This window comes from Anastrepha obliqua, chromosome 5, assembly GCF_027943255.1.
Source record: "Anastrepha obliqua isolate idAnaObli1 chromosome 5, idAnaObli1_1.0, whole genome shotgun sequence".
Lineage (NCBI taxonomy): Eukaryota > Metazoa > Arthropoda > Insecta > Diptera > Tephritidae > Anastrepha > Anastrepha obliqua.
The window spans coordinates 16,754,794-16,774,679 of NC_072896.1; the positions used below are offsets into that span (position 1 = coordinate 16,754,794).

Genomic DNA, 19,886 nt, shown 5'->3' on the forward strand with positions numbered 1-19,886 from the left:
TCTGTCACTGATCTATTATAGAATTGTCAAATAAAAAATTTTTCCTTCTCTGTAAAATCAGTTTTCGTTCAATTACTCACAATTTGTAAAGGCATCGACAGAACGAGCTACGAACGAATATGGCTCAAGGTTTTACACCACAAATATCAGGTGCAACATTATCCACTTCTCAGTCCAGAGTGGAACTCGGAAAACATGGAGGTCTAACTCGAGAGGGATTAAATGAACTGCTAGATGAGGAACTAGAATTAACCAGAGCCCAGAGGAAGCTTTTGCGCCATTACGGCATGAAGATAAACCAAAAACGAAAGAAGAGGAAACAAAATGAACTCGATTTACAAATTAATGATATTATCGAAGTTAAACGAGAATGGGCAAAACCCATAGGACTATTCCTCGTGTGGTTTTTATTTACCTTGCAATTTCTTATCTACAGAGATTTGCCAAATAGTCAAAAACTGATCGCAATTTTGCCAAATGAAACGCTAGAACTAATTGTGCCCGATATAGCCGATGTAACCAATACAATTTCGCTGTCAATTATAGGACCCTTCCTGTCTGATGGCGATTTGCGGTATACGAAGCGCGAAAGTGAAGCGAGATTTGTCTACTTGCAGGCAATGCGCACATTTTACGATGAAGAGGGAACGCCTATCATTGCAGTGGAGATTGCAAACTTGTGGCGTGAATATATCGACTTGAGCAAACCCATAGAGATGATTAGCCCAGACGAGCGTTATGTCTTGCTGAATGTGTGGAAAAATATTTCCAAAGATGAAAATTCCCAAGTATGGTTGCGCTTATACACCGATCTCGATGTGATTGTAACGTTGAAATACAACTACGATTGGTTTCCTGTGCCGGCAAGCCAAGGCCTACTCTACGCCGTACTTGTGCTGGCACTACTCTACGTATTGTATATTTTCGAAATAACTAACCCCACGATTGCATCGTTAATTTGCTCAACATTCGCCTTGGCCATCTTATCGGCGCTCATACCGAAGCCCAGTTTCGACACGATAATGCTGTGGATTGATATGCCTATGCTGTGTTTACTGTTCAGCCTAATGCTCATTGTGGCCATAATATCCGATTCTGGGGTATTCGACTTTGCAGCCGTCTACGCATATCAAATATCTCGCGGTCAAATTTGGCGTCTCATCTTCTATCTGTGCATCTGCATCAGCGTTATGTCGGCTTTTCTCAACAACAGTACTACGATGCTACTCGCCACGCCGATCATTATTAAACTGTGTGAGGTCTCCGGCTACAATCCAGTTTATGTGCTTACCTATTTGTTGATTTGTGCTAATATCGGTGCCGCATTCACACCGCTGGGCAGTCCACCAAACATCATCATCACAACTAATCAGTATTTGATGCGTAAAGGCATTGTCTTCAGTAATTTCGTCCTACATTTGGCGCCGTGCACGTTTTTGGTATTATTGCAGACACACTATCAGTTGCGTTACTATTTCCGGCATACCGATTTGATCGGATATAAAGAGAGTTCGATTATACGCGCAGAACGCATCAAACGTGGCATAGAGCGTTGGTCACGCGCATCGAGTGGTGTGGGCAATGTACTGCAAGACGATAAAAAGGTACGCGATCTAATGCTGCGTGTAGTTGAAACATTTCGTGACGAATATATAGAGGATGAACAGCCTCAGCCTCAGCCTCAGGCTCAGCCTAAGCCAACCGTTGCCGATTCGAAATTCAATTTTGAAAAGGCACTTAAAATGTTGAAGGCTCATCATACATCCATCGACAAAGTCTTGCTCATCAAAAGTGGCACAGTCTTAGTTTTTGTAATCTGCATCTACTTGCTAGGCACCTACGATTACTTCAATATGGTTAGTTACTCTTGGACAGCCGTGCTGGGTGCTCTACTATTACTCATACTGGCGGAGGTTAAAGATTTTGAGGCACTGCTGTGTCGCATTGAATGGTCAACACTAATGTTTCTTTCCTCATTTTTCGTTCTAATCGAGGTACTTTCGAAGATGGGCTTTGAGCATTTGCTTGAGGGCATTGTTACGAAGGCGATTACGAATACGCCCGAGCGGTATCAGCTACTCGTGGCGCTTATGCTTGTACTCTGGATAACAGCCTTGGCGTCAAGCTTTCTCAACAACAATCCCGTCACCCAAATGATGGTGCGCATAGTGATATCTCTGGGCCAGAATCCGAACTTGACTTTGCCATTGCAACCGCTGGTGTGGGCGCTTGTGTTGGGTGCCGCCTTCGGTGGCAATGGCACAATCATTGGCGCTTCTGCGAATATTGTAACGGCTGGCGTGGCAAACAGGCATTTATATAAACTCACATTTCGTTCGTATTTTCTAATCGGTTTTTCAACTATGCTCGTTAATGTTCTTGTTGCCTCTCTGTATTTGATTTTGATGCATGTCGTGTTTAAATGGGGTAATAAATAAATGAGCAAAAGAAAAAATAAATAAATGAGTAAATTAACTAAGTGTTTGTTGTTGTTGTTGTAGCAGTACCTTTGCCCTGTCAGTGTAGTGTAATCACCGGTCGTCTTCCTCTAGCCATCTAACGGTAGGCCCAGGAAACTAGCTGTTTCGACGGGTTGGGTCCAGAGGGAGAGGGATGTTAGATGAGTGGGTTTGATGGGGCATGTGAAAAGGTGGTTAGTGTAGTGCGGGGTGCCTTCACATGCCGGACATATGTTTAGTATGTCGGGGTCGATTCTGGATAAGTAGGAGTTTAACCTGCTACAATATCCAGAACGTAATTGTGCCAAGGTTACGCGGGACTCTCGGGGAAGTTGGAGTTCTTCGTCTGCAATTGGTGGTGGTTGGACTCCGATAACAGCATTCGGAGGTCAGGAGCCTAAAAAGGTGGTAAGGGTCTCCCGCTGAATGTCGTTTATGACCTGTCTGTACACTGCCCGATCCTGGAGTGGTCTGTCTGTTTTGTCTAGGATCTCGTCCACGTAACTTAGGAAGTGCCTCCTGATGTGCCTGGGAGGTGACTCAGGCTCAAGCAGATGTCTGCATGGGTGAGGCCTATGGTGACACCCTAGCAAAAACTGCTTGCTGAGCAGTTTGTTATGCTCCTTCTCAGATAGCATATGAGCCTCGTCGTGCAGGTGTTGTATGAGGGACAACAGAAGACATCCTGTCGCGGTCCTAATTGCAGTATTTTGACAGGTCTGGAGCCTCGTCCACTGCGTATCACTGGTTCCAGGCGACCAGACAGGCGCAGCATAGTTAAGAACCGGTCGGCCTATTGCTTTGAAAGTCGACAGCAACATGTCTTTGCCTTTGCCCCAAGTGCTACCGGCAAGCGACTTAAGGGCCTTGTTGCGATTCTGTACTTTCGTTGCAATAGCGGTTGTATGCGCTGAGAAGGAGAGCAAGCTGTCAGAGGTGACTCCCAATATTCTGGGGCTATTTACCGTCGGTATTGGGGTATCATCGGCGTGTACCTGAAGTTGCAGCTTGACCTCCTTTGTCCAGGTGGTGAAAAGGGTCGCCGTGGATTTAGTGGGAGAAAGTTGTAGGTTTCTCGCAGCGAAGAAGCGAGAAAGGCGGGGAGGTAGTTGTTTACTTTGGTGTATAGGCCATCAATGTCATTGCCCGACGCCATTATCGTGCAGTCGTCGGCGTATGTTTGGAAATATAGAAATTAAAAAGCAAGGGTAAAAGGACACCACCCTGCGGTACTCCCTGCTTTATTTTTCTCTGTTTAGACGTTTGTCGAAATATCACCGACGAGCGACGACCACTCAGGTAGTTCGCGGTCCACCTCTTCAGCCCTGGGCCTAACTAAGTATTTGGGCCTACTAAAGGTAGGTTGGGAAGTCTATAAGAGGGAGTGCTTGTGGGGAGGCAAGTTAATTTGAAATGGTTGTTGTAATGTTGGTTAATATTGGGTTGGGGAAAAAGTAATGTCGTATTTTGTCAATTGAGCGCGATATTTAAACATCTCTCGCGTTGTACTTATTGCATCGGGTCACACTAAACGGCGCTTTGAAGACAATAATCTGTACTACAAGTGTCTCTTTGACAGTGTTGTGATCGTACGTTTCAGTCTTAAGTTCGAGCGCGTCAAAGATGGAGTCCACGAAGCAAGAAATTCGTCATATTTTACGTTTTTACTACCTTAAAGGTAAAAATGCAACGAAGGCGGCGGCAAAAATGTGTGAAGTTTATGGGCCTGATACTGTAACGATTCGCACAGCACAGCGTTGGTTCGATTGATTTCGTTCTGGTGTAGTAGATGTCGAAGATGCATCCCGTACTAGTAGGTCAATCGTCGTAGAGACTGATAAAATCGTTGAAATTATCCAAAGACATGTGAACATTCGCTCAAGGAACTAGGTGTAGACCACAAAACCATTTGGAGGCATTTGCAGAAGATTGGATTCCAAAAAAAGGTGGATGTTTGGGTGCCACACGTGTTGACGCAAAAAAATCTCTTGGACCGAATCAATGCTTGCGATTATCTGCTAAAACGGAACAAACTTGATCCAGTTTTGAAGTGGATGGTGACTGGCGATGAAAAGTGGATCACGTACGACAACGCCAAGCTATAGTCGAGGCAAAGGATAGTCATATCGAGCAAAAGTAAATGGATTCTTAATTTTGTGTTATTTTCTCACATTTTTTACTTTGAACTGAATAAAAGTAATTTTCTAAACTAAATTTGAGCCCTTTCCATTTATTTACACTTCGGGTGCCGGGCCCTGTTGTATCCGAAATCAGTTGTTAAACACAACATTTCATTATTGAATCATATTACTTTTTCAACTACCCACAGAGACGTCCACATTTACGATTAGTTAGGTATAGTACTGGTAATATCAACAACCCTCGGAAAAATACTAAAACATCGCGCAATAAATTTCATATAAAATTCAAAACAACTTTAGTTTCTTATTATGTTGTTATGGCTTTCTTACATTCGAAATTGAGTAGCTCAAATAGAAAGAGACAAACTGCGATTGTTAGCAATGCAAAAGTGTCCTTGAAACTGTAGAAGACAAAGTCGTCAAAATACTACCAACAAAGCAACAAATAGGTAATCTAAGCAGCTTTCAAAGCGAATTACAATGCCAGCCACCTTTCGCAGGAGCTCTTTGCATATTAGAATTCAAAACACCAGCTTTTCTGTATGTGTTGGTTGCACGTGTAGTAGTTTGCGTGCTCATAATGGCGCTGTGTTGTTGGCGTCATATTGGCCAACATTGTCAAAGCTATGGCTATGGCCATGGTCATATACTTTGATGGTAATGACGATGGCAGTGGTAATAAGTGTATGCTTGTGCTTGTGTGTGTGTGGGTGAGTTGACGATAAGCGTGCTGTTACCATTGCCGCTGTTGGTGCTGTTGTTGTGCTTTTATAATATTATCTGTTGGCAATAATACGAGTATTACTTTACACGACATGTGCTGCAGGCTGCAATGGGGTATGCACTCGTACGTACAGATATATACAGCTGCGTTCAAAATAATAGGAGCGTGAGGAATTACAAAACTTTTACTATTTTTTTTTTTATATTAAATTTGTTTTACTTTTTCAAACTTTACAACAATTTTGCAACAGGTCCCAACTTTTAACAAAATTCACAAAAATTTTGCAAAATTCTCAGCTTCGCAGTTTTAGAACCCATTAAATTTCCATATAATAGATAAAATGTAAATTTCAAGTCGCTCAAAAATTTCACTGATTTCTGACAATTTTTTTTGCATACGATGTTCGAAATTTTCTTCAAGTCTTTTATATAAAAGAGTTTTTAATAACGTTCTCCCGGAGGCAATCAGTAAATCTCTGGGCAGGCTGGGGGTTGGAGCCGACCTTTTCAGGTTCCTCTACAGAATGCTTAGCGACAGAACGGTCGTGGCAGAGTGGGGCACGCCAGCACGCCTCAAGGCGGTGTTCTCTCACCATTTCTCTGGATCATTGTTATAAATGGCTTGCTGGAGGAGCTGGTGAGGAGGGGCTGTAGGGTGATTGCCTACGCGGATGATGTGGCATTAATTGTTAGAGGAAAGTTTATAGATACCCTGTACGATTTAATGCAGGGGTATCTGAACGTAGTTGTTCGATGGGCAGCGGACTGCGGCCGATCGGTGAAACCTCTTAAGGCGGAGCTCGTCCTTTTCACGAGGAAAAATAAAATACCCAGAGCTCAATTCTGATCGATGGGGGGCGCTCCGTTGGCGCTTTCTGACAAGGTGAAGTACCTAGGTCTAATCCTTAACAGTAAGCTAACGTGGAAGACCAACATTGAGGAAACACTAATAAAGGCAACAATCGCCTTGTATGGATGCAAGGGCGAAATTGGCAAAACACGGGGCCTCTCGCCTAGAGATGTATTTTTGCTCTATAATACCATAGTAAAGACAATCCTTTTATATGGAGTCTTTGTCTGGTGGAACTCACTAAAGAGAACGACATCAGTTAAAAAGCTAGAGAGAGTTCAGAGATCTGCACTCATTAGAATCAGTGGAGTGCTTCGAACGACGCCTACTCTGGCGCTAAATGTAATGTTAAATGTAGTATCTATAGACATCGCAGGCAGAATTGCCGCTACACGTACCGCAATCAGACTGAGGGGCTAAGGCTATAAGCTCAATCTCACATATGGACACTCAAGCATCCTCAGAAACTTTGAGTTCATCCCCTCGCTAACGGATCAGTGTGTGCCCTCGCTTAGTCCAAGCGGAACTTTCTCCACCCACATTCCACCAAGGGAGGAGTGGACCGGTGACAACACTTGGGGACAGGGCCTAGTTAACCTGTTCACGGATGGCTCGAAGCTGGACGGTAGGGTTGGAAGAGGAGTATTCTGCAAAGAGCTCCCCATCAAACTCAAATTCAGGCTAGCGGATCACTGCAGTGTGTTCCAAGCAGAGGTGGCCGCAATTAAAGAAGCAGCTGACTGGCTACTTACTTGCGTAGTAACTATCAAGAAAGTGAATATTTACTCTGATAGCCAAGCGGCAAGTGCATTCGAAAGTGGTCAGGGAATGCCTGGTCTCTCTCTCGATTGCATCAGAATTCTTCGATATAAAGATAATTTGAGTACCTGGTCACATTGACATTACTGGAAACTGCGAAGCCGACGAGCAGGCCAGACAAGGGACCTGTGAGGTAGTGTGCGCGCGAAAGGAAAGGATCGGGATCCCCTTGACAACCTGCGCTCTACTCTTGGAAGGATGGGATTTCCACCAACTCAGCGAGTGCTGGGTAAGTACACATACGTGTAAGCTCGCGAAGTCCTTCTGGCCACGTTTGATTAGGAGGCGTTCGAGGTATATGGTATTCTGAGGATGATAAAATCTGATCTCTCAAATTTCGTGGGCATCCTCACGGCGCACTGCCCGCGGGGTATATATACCATGAGACTCGGAATTACTTCGAGTTATTTTTGCGTCAGCTGTATGGAGGAGGAGATGGAAACATCTCAGCACATGCTCCTCAGCTGCCCAGCTTTCGCGGGACTAAGATTCAAGCATCTTGGTTCTCACTTCTTTTCTGCACCTGCTGACATAGCAGGTATTGAAAACCAAAATCTGATGAACTTCATCAGCAACATAGAGAGGTTAACACAACCGCAGACTAGTCACCGTTCATAGTCCACAAACACTCAACCTTCCCCATCCCTTTCCCTTTTGTCCTCTGTTTTCCTTCACCTCTTTTTCCCCTCTTGCAATGGTATCACAAAGGATGAACCCAACTTCTACGTCCAAGTAGGCCCACTCTCTGGGCAACCATCACTACCTAACCTAACCTATACAAAATAACGTGGTAAAAAAATTATTGAAAATCATCGTGAATTTTTAAAGACTTCAAACTTAAATTTTTTGTATCACTTTCGCAGAATTTTTTTTAAATATTCTGATTAAAAAGCTGAAATTTTGGTGAGAGTTTTTTTAATTCGTTAAATTTTTGCGAAACTTGCACCTTCCGAGTCTTTACGCCGAATAGTCTCCAAAAGTGCATTAAAAAGTTATAAATATTTTGAATTTTTCTAAATTTTGTACAAAGGTTGAGGCTTTGAATTATATTAAATGGTTTTTTTTTATCATAAAAATAATAACTTTTTCATAATAATTTTCTACGTAAAAGAAAATTAAGTAAACAAATTAAAAAGTGGAAAATTTCGATTAGATTTTTCTTTAAATTGTTAATTTTTTTTCTAACTTGCACTTTATTTACTCTGATTGGGCTATAAAGCTTCATAATTTGAAGTTTTGTAAAGATTCGGATCGATAAATTTCAAATTTTGTGTATTTTGTCGTTTTGTACAAATTTTGTGACTTTCAATTATATGGTTTTTTTAAGCATAAAAAAATATAACAAACCCGAAAATTAAATTAAAAAAAACTGTTGCGAGCTGTTAATTCAACGCGGTCGTATAATTTCGAAAAGAGTGGTACACTTCGCCGTGGCGACGGTCATTTCATTTCACCTCTAAGTCACACTCTCCGCGCTACCACACCAACCTGCTTTTCACACTTGTTTACCCACACACATCACTTTGCACTTTACATTGCATACACCCAGGCGCTGATATTTGTAAATGCCGGCGCGCTACTTATAGCCTTCATCAGTGTAAAAATTGTTTGTGAAATGCGGCAGCGGAAAACACAAAACCACGCAACAACAATGGGTCGCAAAGAAATGCTCAGCACAACAAACAGCAGCGGCAGTTAGCAAAGAGCGAAGCACACACATGTACCCGTACACGTACACAGAGAAAATTATTTTTCAATTTTGTATGGAAGCTTCGAAAGGCGTGGCAGAGCACAATGCAGCCCAATACAAGCAACGTTCGTTTATTTATTTTTTTTTTTTTTTTAAATGCTGCGTTTTAAATTTGATTCTAAATTTTGTATGAATTAATTTTTTATTTTGTTCCTATTTGTAGAAAATTGTATAATTAAATTTCATGTAAATAAATAAATAAAATAAGTTAAATTAGTTATCCTTTTCACATTGCATTTTGGTGTGAGCGCTTTTTCTCAGTGTACGCTTTCACCTATGCCGAACTATTTACATCTAAATACAAGTATGCCTTTTCATAGGTTAGCAGTCGCGCCTTTGGCAATATTTGGCACATTAGCGCTATGCCAAAACACGAGGGTGCCACAACAGCAATGACGTCGACTACGATTTTATATAGCCCTAAAGGAGGCCAATAGCGCTCAGACACTTTTGCGACTTTGCACTTCGTGTTTAGCGCGATTAGAGGCATGTCGGCATATGCGCATATTACCATTTTTATTAGCGCCCAGTTGTATGCCTCTATTTGTACACAGAAATGTATATATTTGGGCCTGCAAATGGGCATTTCTGTTGTTTCCGACTTCGCGTTTGCCAACGCCATACTGCCTCGATTTGTTCTTTTTTTTATTCGCTGTTGTTTATACATCGCTATCGTTTTTGTGTATTATGTATTACTTTTTTGTTGTTGTTCCAACGAAATTGCATGCACACCAACATTTGGGCGTCAAAACGCAAATGACTGCCTACTTTATCGCTGAACGCCCAGCGATAGGTAAAATAGTTGAGCTGAGGCGTTTAAGCGTCGTTACTTGACTTTTGCTCAGCTTTCGTGTGGCTATACGCAACCTTCGCCTTCGCCTTCGACTTTGCTTTGCCACGAGCCTTGCCTTCACTTGCGACTTCTTGGCTTAGACCTTCGTGGCTACTAATTTACATACCGTTACACAAGTGCCGGTATGTATACTTTAAATAATAGTGAAAGCTCTTTTGCTGACTGCTTTATGTTTGTATTTTATTACTTCGCTGCTCATTACCGTCTTTTATGAGCGGTGACCTTCTTTGAAGGTGTGCCATGGAAACGGAAAGGTCATGAAAGCGATAATATAGCACAAAGGGAGATATTGGTGGTGTGCGAATTTTTGGCATAAAATGAAGAAGATGAATGACTCTTAAACAACTAACTTTAAATGGAGGAGACTACATAAAAAGGGCAACATTTTTAAGGTAACGCAATAAAGAGTTAAATGTGGAGCAGTTTTTCAAGTAGCTAAAATTTAATAAGTCAGTATATGAAAAATAATTGATGAGAGTGAGAGTGAAAAAAAAAATTGTGTGGCAAAAAGTAAGGTGAAATTCTAAATAGAAAAATGCGGGCCATGGTGGAATAATATACAGGTGAATATGAATTCTCCTAATGGTAAATTGCGTGGACTGAAAATGTATGGGAACGGTAATGGTTGTACGGGTTAGGCTAAGGCCTTTATGCACTACGACCAGATTGATCTATTGTGTGCTCTTATTATTTAATTAATTACTTAATTATAATTATTCAGTATACCGAGGAATCGAACCAGCTCCTTAGGAGGGAGCAATTGTAGGTCTTCCCCCTCTATTAGGTGCGTTCCCAGGATTCTGTTACTCCTGTGGTCTAATGCCTCACAGTTGGTGATTAAGTGTTCCATAGACTCCTTTTAACTTCTCCAAAATACGCCTCTGTCTCGTCAATAACTACCTCATTTGAACTCAAATCACCAGATCGGATAAATACGGGGGTGCGGCAGCAATTCCCAACGCAATACACGCAGTCTGGCGGCGACAACTTCGGAAGAATGTGCTGGTGCGTTATCGTGGTGAAACAGCACAATTGGAATACTACGCTGTGAAGAAGGCATCGAGTGTGCAGTCCTGCCTGTAGCGAATCATGCCAAACAATGGCAGACCTAGCCACAGCAAAAGAATGCTATATAGCAGGGTAGTCAGCTCGGTTCTTTTGTATGCCGCACCGATCTGGGCTGATGCACTGAACTTAAATAGCTTCACAAAAAACTGACAGCCGTCTATCGGCTAAGCGCTTTGTGGACTATCTGCGGCTTCCGTACAATTTCGGACGATGCTTCTTTTGTTATAGCAGGGCTAGTCCCCGTAGAAATTTTGGCGAAAGAATTCAGAGAGTGTATATAAGGCTATCTGAACACGGCGGTAGAGCAAGCCGTAAAACTATTCCAGAAGAAGAAAGACGTCGTTCGATCGCCCACTGGCAAGACCGGTGGAATCGACTGCCTAATCGCCAAGGATTGGGAAGAAGACGTTGATCACGTTTTGTTCCAATGTCCACGCTATGCTCCCGAAACTTGTGGTATTTTAAACGGAGGAAATATTATAGATTTTATGCTAAAATCGAGCGGTAACTGGGAGCGAATCTGCGTGCATGCAAAATATATCCACAATGATCTAAGACGCGCGGAGGTTCGTCTCAGCCCTGTGGAAATCAAGTACTTCGTAAACCACACATTAGTCTGAAGTGGTTAGACGTGGTTACCGAGGAGATCATTCATAAAGTCCACGACATGAGATTCTCGCTGATCGACGAACGAAAGTGCGCGAAGTAACAGCGGCCATAGGAGTGTCGAATGGAATGGCAATTAATATTTTATATGATAAGCTGGCGATGAAAAAATTATCGGTCCGATGGGTGCCGCGATTGCTTACAAGGAACAACAAGCGGATGCGGGTACTAACTTCCAAGCAGTTTTTGGAGCAATTTAAGCGGGATCCGAAGGAATTTTCACGTCCAGTAGTCACCGTTGATGAAATTTGGATTAATCATTACACACCAGAACCCAAGCAACAATGAAAACAATGGATTTCTATCGGTAAATCTGATCCAAAGAAAGCGAAGACAGTCGACCGACATCGGCCATAAAGGTCATGCCGACGATTTTTTGGGATGCGAACGGCGGCATGCGTTTTTCAGAAAGAGCAAGAACAATCACTGGACAGTACTACAGTGAGTTATTGGACTGCTTTCTCAAAAGAGAAGTGTTTTGAAGTTTAAACGGCTGTCAACCATCACTCCTAGGTATTTTATAGCGGGTTTTGAAGTAATGGTTACGGACCCAACATTCACCTTTATAGTTTCTATTATCTTCCTGCTGCTTATTAGAACAACATCGGTCTTATGCTCAGCTAATTCCAGCTTCATAGACCTTAGCCAAGTCTTGATCCTGCTTACTGATTCCCTGGTGATCCTCTCAATTTCGTGGATATGTTTTTCTACCATTACCACCGCGATGTCATCCGGGAATCCCATGATTTTAGTTCTAGGGGGCATATCCAGTCTTTGCAGTGGGTCCAGAACTGATCCTTGAGGAACCCCTGCTGATACGATATACTCCTCAACGCCTTTGTCATTTCTAAACCTCAGTTTACGGTCCCTGAAATAGCTCTGAATTATTTGATTATATAACTAGGCGACTCTATTTTTGCGAGGGTTTCTCGTATACGCTGCCAGCTAGCTGTGTTAAAAGCATTTCTAACATCCGGAGTTACCACAGCGCAGTATTCTTTTTTCCCGCCGCGCCATCTCTTGCCTTCAATGGCTTCTGTTGCTAAATGTTCCACGCATTTGAAGCATCCACTAAGGGATTTTATCATGGCCTGGTTGTCAGTGAAAATGTAGATATCACCTTCAAGTATCGCAACTCACCGTACCAGTGTCATGCCTTTTATCATTGCCATTAGTTAAACATGAAAACCCTATTATAGTTGCAGAGCCGAAAGTGGGAAGAGGTTATCTTCCCGTCTAGGGAAGAGTAGAACACTAACCCGACATGGGTAAATGATAACTCACAAAAATGGTACACAGATGGTTCCAAAACGCTCCAAGGCGTAGGAGCAGAAATAGTGGGACCTAGAGCACACAAATCCCTAACACTAAGTACAGATACCATAAATTTCCATGCGGAGCTTTTCGCCATAATGGAAACAGTGGAAATCATATCCAAAAGAGGGTACGAGAATCGCCAATCGGTTCTCAAAGCCTTGAATAGCTTCACATTTAAGTGAAAAGTCCAAATAGAGTGTAACAATGCACTCAACGAACTGGCCACTCACAATCAGGTCTCACTGATGAGGACATGAGGGGCACGGAGGAAACGAGAAGGCAGACTTTTATGCCATACAAAAGGGGCTATTTATAGGACTAACCCCAATTCTTCGGCTTTAATAAAAATAATATAAAACAGGAAACCACACAAAATGGAACAGAAAATCACAGCGATTCTTAGTCATATAGAGAGAAATATTCAGCTTTTGCACATTTCATTGCCTACTTGAATAGCTAAAGATTCTCATTAGAACTTCTCAGAATCCTATTTTAGTTGCTCCTCGCTTTCAAAAAAAAAAAACTTTTAAATTGAAACACTTCTCACATTACCTGCATACTTGCCATTCCACTCATTTGCATTCGCGTGTTGCATGCTGCACATATCAACAAGCAAGCACTCAGCTCAATTCAACTCAAATCAATTCAATTTCAGTCATTTCAACTTCAGCCAAAGCGCAACTCTTTAACTGGCATTTGCCGTTGTCGCAGCCTTGTCGCCTCTGCGGCTTGTTGCAAACACGCAAGCCATGCCACATTAAAAGTGTGAAAAATTGCCACTTGCATGCAAATATGCAACAACAGCACCAATAGCACTAACAATACAAATAAGAACAAAAACAACTACAAAAACAATCACACTTAGTCCGCTATTCATTAATTTCATATGCCATTTGCGACTATTTTCTATTTCTAAGGCATTTTTTATACGCGCCCACTTTTTATAGAGGCAAATTTGCAGTTTTGAATAACAACTTTAAATGACCAAATTAGCGCTTCTCGCTATTTATTACAAAAATTTTCAAACAAATTGTGCACTTGAAATGCTCGCAAACACGCCGAAAGGCAATTTAGTTAAATGTGTGAAAATGACTGCGCAGTTGGTGGCGGTTGTTTGTGAATTTATTTATTGAAAATTGCATTTATTAATATGTATGTAGCGGGTGGTTTTTTAGGAGTTTTGGCACTTAAATGCTAACTTTTTTTCCTTGTTCACTCCACTCGGGAGCATAGGGCCCCGACAAGACTCAGTCTTGCGTTGGTTTCGTTAATCTATTTGGATTTCTGACAGGGCAGGTGATCAGCCTGCCGCTAGGAGTCCTAAATAGTGGTCGCTAAGAAATAACGGCTTCTTATTGCTTGGAGCGCCATCTGTGTTTAACATTTTTCTGCCAGAAGCATCACGCACATGGTTGGGTACTTCGCTAAATTTTGATGTGTCTGAGCTTTTACCGCGATTGCCCGCTTCCTCTTGCTGGCGCCACTGATGTAATGTGTAACTGTGCCTTTTTCTTCATTTTTTGCTTGTTGCTTGCAGCCACAATACCAGTAATAGGCCAGCATACGGTTTTTTTTTTTGGGCTAAGGAATGAAATTTTAGAAACTAGGAAAGTAGATAAATTTTAAAAAGTGCGAGGACCGTGCTTTACATTTGGTTCGAACCCACAACCTATGAGATCGCAGGCTAGTGCACTTACGCTAGACTACCAAGGCCGATAATGATAATACAAAACAGAAATGTTGGTCGAGTTATTTTTTTTTTATTTCATTGTAATTTGGTAGATCATTTGATGGCATTTATTTTTTGAATTTGTTATTCGGCATATATCCGCCGCGGCTACGAGTTACGTGGTCCATTCGATCAGAAATACACCCCTAGAGTGCAAGCTTTTTCTCCCAATTTCTTTCTTATTGAAGCCACATGACGGTGGACCACTTTCTGTACATCTGTCCGGCCTTTGCTCGAATCTGAAGTCTTTGGCACTGCTGTGTTCAAAAGCGACCACCTTGGCACCTTGGCACCACAAGATCTGCTCAGATTTCGTCGGAGGTCGGGTAGATTTAAAAAGAAATCAAAAAGAGAGTCCGAGTGCAGTACAGCAGACTTAATTGTGTCTAACTGTTGTACTTTCTAGTCTGGCTGCTACCTCTGATGTGTTTATTGCTTATCTTATCCACTTTTATTGCGCCCGATACCTAGCAGCATTCTCGTCTCCGTCACATGGATTCGTTGTTCCTGTTAACCAGACAGCGATCAGCATTCTGAGGCCATTGACGTCCAACCACAGCTTTATAAATTTAGTCTTTTAAGTTTATTGGCATCTTTTTGTCACACAAGACTTCTGACACTGCGCTCCAACTTTGCCAGCCGTCACTTCGCGGTCTAGTGAGCAATCATCGCTTACAATGAAGCCAAGATATTTGAAACTCTCAGACTTGGATATCGTTTCCGCATCGTTATGAAATTTCGGAATCTGGTTACCATCATTAAAACCGAAAGTGACGTGCTCTGTCTTCTGTCTGCTTATGCGTAAGGCATTTGTTTTCAAGACTTCAGCCTACTGTGACAATTTATTTTGTTAGGCATCAGCATTCTCAGATAGCAGCGCGACATCAGCGGCGTACAACAGTGTCCAAGGCAATGCGTTTTGTAATTTGCGTTGGTTTGATTGAAAATAAGTGGACTGAGGGCCAAGCACTGATGTACTCCTACGTTTATGGAGAACTTCCAAGATACACCGGTAGCATATAAGAGTTATGATGCCGCATGTAAGTACATATCCTTCATCACGTTTACAGTGCTTTCTGGAATATGATTTTCTCTAAGTGTCTTTCACGCTAGATCTCTTGGAACTCGATCGAACACCTTTTCCATGTCGATAAATATGGCATGAAGATTCTTACATTGCACTCGAGATTATTGCACCGGATAACACTGGAAGTGAATGACATCTATCGTAGATCTGCCGCTTACAATCCACACTGATTTTCACTGACATGCACCACTTTTTTGATATGGGGGAAAGTTACTCGTTTCGAGATTTTCATCGTCTAAGACACCAGTTTTATACTACGATAGTTCTTCCATTGTCTGGCATCACCCTTTTTCTTATAAAACGCTATTAGTGCCTTGCTTTTGGTATGCCGTTGTTTACGATTTTGTTGAAAAATATTGCAAGAAAGTTAAGGTCATCATCGCTTAGCATCTCCGCATCTCCACAGGTATTTTGCCTGGTCCAACTGCTTTGTTGTTTTTCAATTGGTGAATAACAACGAAGACTTCTGCTTTCGTTATTTGTTTTCTAGGGCCGTAAACTGGTTCTGGTTGAGCAATATCGCTGTGCTGAAAGTCTTCATTTGATAAGAGCGCACAACTATCACGACAATGTGCTTTATTATTTGCCAATCATTACTTTACAAGCTTTAATATTTGCCAGAAATGTCAACACAGTTTGCCATTCTCAGCTGTCAAAACCACAGCTATTGATATCGATAATTCTCATGCAGCTGAAAAAACACCCGACACATAAAAAAGTAGTTCTATTATTAAAATGAATAACTAATTAGCGCTTTTAATTTGAAAGGTAAACATTCCATGGACTATTTTTTAATGCTCGAAAGTTACGTTTGGAATAATTTACATATTTATGTTTTAACTAGCTGGTGCCCGCGGCTCCGCTTATGTACATATGAAATGAAAAGCATACATACTCGTACATGTACCCTATGATCAAAAAGTACTGGGAATTTTTAACTTAAACGAACCGCGCACGTGGGAACTGGTCCCTAATTTTTTCTTATGTTGGTAGGACTGTAAGACACGCATCTGTCACTTTTTAGCGCCATCGAATCATTAGTGTTTGCCTGGCTGGACGGAAATGTGGGCAAACAATTCTTGAATTTTGCTCTAATTGTGCTGGGTTATTTGAACAAACATCAAGTAAATACCATCGTGCAAGCGCCGTATTCACCTGATATGACCCCGTGCGACTTCCTTTTTGCTTCTCAAGTTGAAGTTACCACTTCGTGGAAGAAGACCTCAGTCGATAGAGGAGATCAAAGAGAATGCGACGAAGGAGCTGAAGGCCATGTCGGCCTACTAGGGCTGCATGGAGGACTGGGTTAAACGTTAGCACATGTTGCTTCAAACGGGTCATATTTTCATATCATATATTTTCATATTCATTTTTTTTTTTAAATAAATTTGCCTGAAATTTAATTCTGTTTTATTTTATTTAAACATTCCCGGTATACATACCTGTGGGCAAAAAGTAAGGTGAATTTGGTTGTAAAATGAAAAATCTTTATTCAGCTTTTATCTCCTCAATCGACTCGAAACGCGTTCCCCGGAGTGGTCTCTTGAGTTTTGGGAATAGCCAGAAGTCACACGGAGCCAAATCAAGCGAATACGGTGGTTGCGGAACGATATGCGTGTAATTTTTGGCGAAATGGTCACGAAGAACGAGTGCAGTGTGAGACGGTGCATTATCGTGATGCAAAAACCAAGAGTTGTTCTCCCATAATTCTGGTCTTTTTAGACGAATCACTTGACGTAAACGACGCATAACGCTCAAATAATATTCCTTATTAACAGTTTGACCAGGTGGAAGGAATTCATAGTGCACCACACCACGAAAATCGAAAAAAAACTGTCATCATGACCTTTATTTTTGAACGACTTTGACGTGCTCTTTTCGGTCTGGCCTCGCCTTTAGCACGATACTCGTATTCGCTTGATTGGTCGGTTGTTTCAGGTTCGTAAGGATAAATCCAAGTCTCATCTCCCGTAATAATGCATTTGAGCTTGTCCTGATAGTCCGAAAGCATTGTTTCACACACATCAACGCGAGGACTTTTTTCCAAGAAATTCAGAGTTTTCGGTACCAAACGAGATTTGACTTTTCGCAGGCCCAAATGGTCTTTCAAAATGGTTTTCACAGATCCTTCTGATATTCCGATCATATCAGTAAGGTCTTCAGCAGTCAACCGACGATTTTTGAGCACTAACTCCTTCACTTTATTGACGTGTTGGTCATCTGTTGACGTCGATGGTCGTCCGGAGCGCTCCAAGTCATCAACACGTTCTCGACCCTCTTTGAAGTCTTTGTACCACTTATAAACATTTTTCTGCGACATGGTTGAGTCACCAAATGCCTTCTGCAACATGCTAAACGTTTCCGCAGCCGAAATTTCATTCCGCACACAAAATTTGATGGCACTTCTCTGCTCAATCAAATCAGACATTGTAAAAATCGGAAAATGCACTCTTGGTCGTTTGGTAAACACAAGCGTAAATATATTACTGATAATGACATTCACATGAAAGTTGGCCCAGATGTTATAAACAGTGCTGCCAACTCATGAAAAAAATAACTAGAGCGACATTTTAATCCCGCGAAGTTTGACAAATAAATACACCTTACTTTTTGCCCACAGTGCAGATGTACATACATTTAAGTTGACATATAATTGAAACAATTTTTATTGTACGATTTCTTTTTTTAACGATTAAACAAATTCTTAGAATGATTCTATTAATTAATTATTAATTATTCTGAATTCTTCAATTTTAATTCCTTCATCGTAAATTAATTACAAACTATATCCTTTCAATATATTTAATGCAACTGATTTTTCACCATCTCCCTCCTTCTCTCCTCTCTCTTTGCAGTGCGAGCCCGGCCTAGGAGCGAGCGTTATGTACAATCTACTCTATAATAAACCACAAAAATTAATGTTACTAGCTGGCTGCAGCACCGTCTGTACCACCGTCGCAGAGGCGGCAAAAATGTGGAATTTAATAGTGGTAAGCATAAAAACAAAATACACACACATGCATACGCATCTGCTCATATGTCCATGTATAAGGACCACAAATAATTGCTAGCAATTACCGTTGCCAGCAGGACATTGTAGGCACACTCATACATACACACACACATACGCACGCATGGTCAGCAGTGACAATGGATGGCGGTTGTTGTTGCTGTTATTGCTGCTGTAGGTTTTTTCTGATTTTGTATTTTTATTTTTTTCATTGATGTTAATAGCATTTCATACAATATTTACGTCTTTCAGTTAATTAAAAACAAATATCGCCAATGGAAAACGGAAGCAAAAGCAAACAAAGATTACACACACACACACAGTCACATGAGGCTGTCAATCAACGCAAACATTTTCTTCAACATGACATTTTGTAAAAGAGTGCGAAAGAATCGTTTTTAGTCAGCAGGCAATGCAAGTTTGTGTCAAAGAAAGGTAAAAACGCAACGTGAAAAGGATGAAAGAAACGTTGCGGAAATCAAAAAATTGTATAAGAATTTGGAGATGAATGGCAAAAATCATTCAGAAAAGTTTATAGAAAATAATTGAAAAGCGATTCGTTGAAACTTTGTGAAAGGCACACCGGCTGCCATAGGGAATGAGTTGTAACTCATAAGCATAAGAAATTGCTTGCAAGAGGATTACATTTTAAGTGATTTCGCGACAAAAATTATGCCCACGAAAAGTTTGATTTTATTGCATGAGCAGGCACAATCACAGGCCCACTGCAAGGGTGAAGAAAAATGATAAATTTGAGTGTAAAGAAAACTTATTGATTAAATCTTGTAAATATAATAATTCGCAGTGGAAGTTTTACTGAATTATACAAAGTTTTTAGTAAAATGGACAAAGACATGATTGAACTTTGTATGAAAAATAGAAACGAATTGAATGCCTTTAGCCGACAAAAAGAAAATTACTATGTAGAATATTTTTATCATACCTAACAATTTTTTTTCCTTCAAACTTCTAATATTAATCCACAAATGCTCTCAAGAATCCGAAAAAACTTCACACATCCGCCAATTTACAATTTCGTAATAAAGTCGTTGCACTTTGAAAGTACCCAGAGAAAGAAACGAAAATAAAATCATCGAAAGTCAGCTCAAGAAAAAAATAACAAAGAAAAACAGCAAACATCAAACAAATGAGCGACATTTGGTAATTGAGAAAAGGAACAACTTTGTAAATTGCAAAATAAAATTGGCAGCAGCTGTTGCTACTTTGCTGGGCTAACAAAAAACTTCGAGTATAACACACAATAACATACGCAAGCAATCAAATAGCCCAGCAGGAGAACTGGTGATACCTGAAGGGAATTTGAAATCTCGATACTCTCGGATTGCTTTTCCGTTTAGTGCTATGAAAATTTTTTGTATAGGAAGCAGCTGCCTTTTGCGCGCGGTTGTTCGTT

The 19,886-nt window shown here is 41.1% G+C and overlaps 2 protein-coding genes across 2 annotated transcripts in view; both read left to right on the forward strand.

Moving 5' to 3' along the window:
- Nucleotides 1-16: 16 nt before the first annotated feature.
- Nucleotides 17-2,438, forward strand: LOC129249330 (P protein-like). The gene has a single exon (XM_054889086.1). The coding sequence runs from the start codon at nt 120-122 to the stop codon at nt 2,436-2,438; it is 2,319 nt and encodes a 772-aa protein (XP_054745061.1). The 5' UTR covers nt 17-119.
- Nucleotides 2,439-5,226: 2,788 nt separating this feature from the next.
- The window catches only part of LOC129247498 (gamma-aminobutyric acid type B receptor subunit 1), a 266,329-nt gene continuing 251,669 nt past the window's right edge, over nt 5,227-19,886 (forward strand). Inside the window, exons 1-2 of the mRNA XM_054886646.1 lie at nt 5,227-5,310; nt 18,318-18,452. Of these exons, the coding sequence (XP_054742621.1) occupies nt 5,227-5,310; nt 18,318-18,452 (219 nt within the window). The remainder of the gene's footprint in view (nt 5,311-18,317; nt 18,453-19,886) is intronic.

Coding starts and splice junctions, on each gene's coding strand:
- LOC129249330 (XM_054889086.1), top strand. CDS start 120: ATGGCTCAAGGTTTTACACCACAAATATCAGGTGCAACATTATCCACT.